Source organism: Octodon degus, unplaced genomic scaffold, assembly GCF_000260255.1.
Source record: "Octodon degus isolate 3935 unplaced genomic scaffold, OctDeg1.0 scaffold00380, whole genome shotgun sequence".
NCBI classification, from domain to species: Eukaryota; Metazoa; Chordata; class Mammalia; order Rodentia; family Octodontidae; genus Octodon; species Octodon degus.
In genome coordinates this window covers 596121-600221 of record NW_004524956.1, presented here as the reverse complement: position 1 = coordinate 600221, position 4101 = coordinate 596121, and the positions used below count along the sequence as shown (strand labels likewise).

At 43.7% G+C, this 4101-nt stretch overlaps 1 protein-coding gene across 1 annotated transcript; it reads right to left on the bottom strand.

Annotated features, from left to right (window-relative positions):
• Positions 1 to 1486: 1486 nt before the first annotated feature.
• Positions 1487 to 2419, bottom strand: LOC101592934 (olfactory receptor 14A16-like). Its single transcript, XM_004648300.1, has one exon. It carries the CDS (start codon positions 2417 to 2419, stop codon positions 1487 to 1489), a length of 933 nt encoding a protein of 310 aa, XP_004648357.1.
• Positions 2420 to 4101: the final 1682 nt, after the last annotated feature.

Below are 4101 nucleotides of genomic sequence, written 5' to 3'. Positions count from 1 at the left end.
GCTCCTAGAGCCTTCTTCCTATAACATTGTGAATGCTGAAAGATTTCAAATCGTAATAACTGAGGCTGGACTGATAACTCAGAAGGACTAAAGCACCTGCTCAGGCAGAGCGCAGAGGCCAGGGCTTGATCCGCGGCATGCTGTGCCAGAGCACACTGACCCGGCGATTGAGACTGAGCATGGTGGTGCTTGCCTATAACTCCAGCACTTGGGAGGCTAAAAACAGGCAGATCACTAGGAGCCTGATGTGTGCAATGAGACCCTGAGGACGCTGTCCAGAATACAGAAAAAAAAAAAATCAATGATTTTAAAGGTTTGAAAGACAGAAAAAAAGTTGGTAGGGATGACGCTGATCTGGAAATGCTTGCCTTTTTGAAAAATGACCTCAGTGGAAACAACATCACTAAACATCATGGAAATATAAATTAAACCCACAATGATGTGAAGCCTCAATTCAGGAAAATAATATAAGATACTGCAACAGGAAATATAAAAAACTGTTGTGGTATCTTATAATAATTAACAAAAGTCCAATTTTGAGTCATCGTATATTTAAATAATTGGACTGGTAAGTGGTAAAAAGGTGTATCTCATGTGTTCCACTGCAGTAAAATACTGTTGCTGTGCAGGCAGCGATGTGCACACTTCCAGAAGCTGTATTTACATAAGTAAATACTAGTACAAGTTAAATTTTAAGAAATTGTGTGAGACGTATAGCATTTTGTTATTTCTTAAGTCACTCACAACATGCTCTGGTACAATGACATCAGTAACAATCCCAATTATTGTTTTTAATGTTGTATATATTGAAGTAAGCAAATGCTCTCATCAAATGATCTATCACAAGATCTTTAAACGTTTAATTCTTTTCTCATCCATAAATAGCTACTCCGATAGTTACTCTGATGTTTTCCTTAACGTTCTTGCATTAACAAAGTTAGAGTGCTTCAGAATCAGTAAAATATGATTATTGGGGGCCCAGAAAGGAATCATGAAGAAACCAAGTTCATAGACCAATATTCCACTGTGTAGCACAAAATTAGCTGTTTTAATTTGCAGAATTCTGTGGCATTCATCACATTCACTAGATCCGTCCATCATCCCTCTCCAGTTCCTTAAGTCAGCGTGCATGACATTGGAGATATTTCCTTTGCTAAGAATGACTGCCCTTTCACTCTGTCTGGGAAAGGCCACGTTCGTTTCTGATGTCTTGCCAACCTGTTCGTTTTCAACCTGGACAGAGCACATACCACGAGCTTCCAGAAGTGGCGTCCACATGCCTCTGCACTGGTGCGCAGACACAACTGGCTTGACCGCTCACTTGAGTGAACGAGAAACATACTGTCCAGCTACCCTTCAAGAGGTTTCATCAGACTTTCGTGGGATGACTCTTGTAAAGATCTAATGTTGCCAAATGAAGTAACCTTACAGTTCAGGTACCTGTGTCAGGGAATAAAGTGGTCAAGACAGATGAGGGAAAGCTCTTCTAATGTGGAAGGTGCCGCCTGCTCAGCAGCAGTCTTCTCAGGGCCTTTTGCATGTCCTTGTTCCTTAGGCTGTAGATGAGGGGATTGAGCGTGGGTGGCACCACCGTGTAGAAGACGGACACGAGCAAATCCAAGGCTGATGCAGACTTGGGTAGGGGGTGCAAATAGGCAAAAAACCCAGAAGACAGAAACAGAGTCACCACGGCAAGGTGAGGCAGGCACGTGGAGAACGCTTTGGAGCGCCCTGCTCGGGAGGGCATCTTCAGGACAGTGGAGAAGATGTGGAAATAAGAAACATCAATGAACACAAAGCAGCCAAGGTCCAGCAGGAGGCTGAGCCCAATGACCACCAACTCCCCAACATTACGGAAGCAGGCAAGGGAGAGCAGCTGCGGGACGTCGCAGAAGAACTGGTGGACCTCACGAGGTCCGCACATGGGCACGGAGAAGGTGGCAGCTGTGTGCAGAACTGCGTTGAGACCTCCGCTGACCCACGAGGAGGCTGCCATCTGCTCGCAGGCTGGGTGGCTCATGACAGTCCCGTACCTGAGAGGGTGGCAGATGGCGATGTAGCGGTCATAGGACATGACCGTGAGGAGAGCCACCTCCGTTGTGGCTAAGAGGAAGAAGAAGAAAACCTGGGACACACAGCCCAGGAAGGAGATGAGGGTTAGGTTCATCAGAGAGTTTGCGATGGACTTGGGGACGGTGATGGAAATGAGGCACACGTCCAGGAAGGATAGATTCCTGAGGAAGAAGTACATGGGGCTGTGTAGCCGGGGGTCGAGGGTGGTGACCATGATGAGCAGGAGGTTGCTCAGCAGGGCCGCCAGGTAAATCACCAGGAAGAGCACGGCGTGCAGGACCCGCAGCTCCGGGGTGCTGGAGAAGCTTGTGAGGAAGAACGTGCTTCCCAACGTAGAGTTGTCCATGTCTCTGGAACTTTAATCTATAAAGATAAAGTAAGGAATGTGAGACTCCACTAAAGGTCCTAACTGCTCTATTTTCTCATTTATCTCTCCACCTCATCTTTATGTCTTTCAGAAAACTTGAGACCAAAGGGGATACCAGGAAGCCCTATGTAGACTGCTTCAACGAAGGAGTAGCTGAGCGTGAGGCTGCGTACGACATGCATCTAGCACTATGTGCCTCCGCATTTCATCTGAATTAGATCTGTAATCAGTAATGGACTAAACAGAGTTACACATGCATTCTTTGGTTGAAATACATTCTTATAAAATAATGCACAGCTATTTTTAATGTGTGTGTGCATGCGTGCATGTGTGTGTGCGTGTGTGTGTGTGTGTGTGTGTGTGTGTGTGTGTGTGTGTGTGTACAGGGTCTCACTGCACAGCTCGGATTCTGTAGTGATCTTCCTGGTTTCTATCTCCGTAGTTCTGGGATTATAGGCGGGCACTACCACGCCGACTCCATCGCCCACTCAGCGGTGTGGCATGTGGAGCCAGAGATCGAACCCTCGACCGAGTTTACCTAAGCAAACTTAGTCCGGGTAGCTATACCGCCGACCCTTAATGCACGGTTTCAGTGACAGGGGTCTTCAGTCCAAATTTCAGCTGACCAGTTCATTAACTTTGTGACTTTGATTAAATGATCTGAAAAGCAGTTTAGTCATTTTACACTGAAGACATCCTCTGTGTATTATTCTAGTTCAGATGAGTAATTCATTTATAATACTGTGCCTAACATGGGCTGAAGGAGCACACGTGAAGCCTCTGCCAGCCCCTTGGTTTGATCTTCAGCACATAAAATTATCTGCACACCAAATTATTAAATGGCTCAAGCTGACTTCCTTAGGTAAATGTCAGGAAAAAACTGAAAATCTTGAAAAATGGGAAAACAATAGTAATAGGAAATTAAACATATATAGTCTTATATAGTTCCTTTTTATAGTGATATATAGTTTCTTTTTCTATATAGTCTTAAATAGTTTCTTTTGTCTTTGAACTATTTTATAATTTCTTAAATTATAGGAAATTGGAAACAATATAAATTATTAAGACTCAATAGATCCTAGAAAAATTAGTCTGATTTCCCAGAGACTGCAACACTGGAAAAACTAACAGATATTCTTTATGTTTTTGTTCTTTATTTTGCTTACCAGAGAAATGCGAATGTCTTAGTTTCCCATCTCATGCCAGTCACCACGGGTAGGTATAAGCATCTGTGCATAATCTTCAGCCTTCTTCATCTGTCCTCATGTGTGTGGTTCTTCTCTTTCTCCTTGGCACCGTCTGAGATATCGTGACAGTTCCCTCATAATTAATGGTTTAAATAAAGCCTTTTGTCTGTGCTTTTTGTCACTGACACACCGCATTTGTACACTTCCTGTGTAGGAGTGCTGTAAACTGACAGATGTGTACCATATACAATGGTTACAGGAAGGAAAGTATTATTTGTATCTCCACAAAGTTATGTATTTGTATCAGTTTGAACATCTACTTTTTGAACTTTTAAAAATATGTTACAGCCCACTGAAAATTATATCCAACTTGCAAAAAATAGAAAGACAAGCAGCACCCACTACTGGCCACTCATTGCTCTTGTAGAAGAGCAGATTGGAAAGCTTATCCCCGGAAGCTGGAGAGGAGAGCCG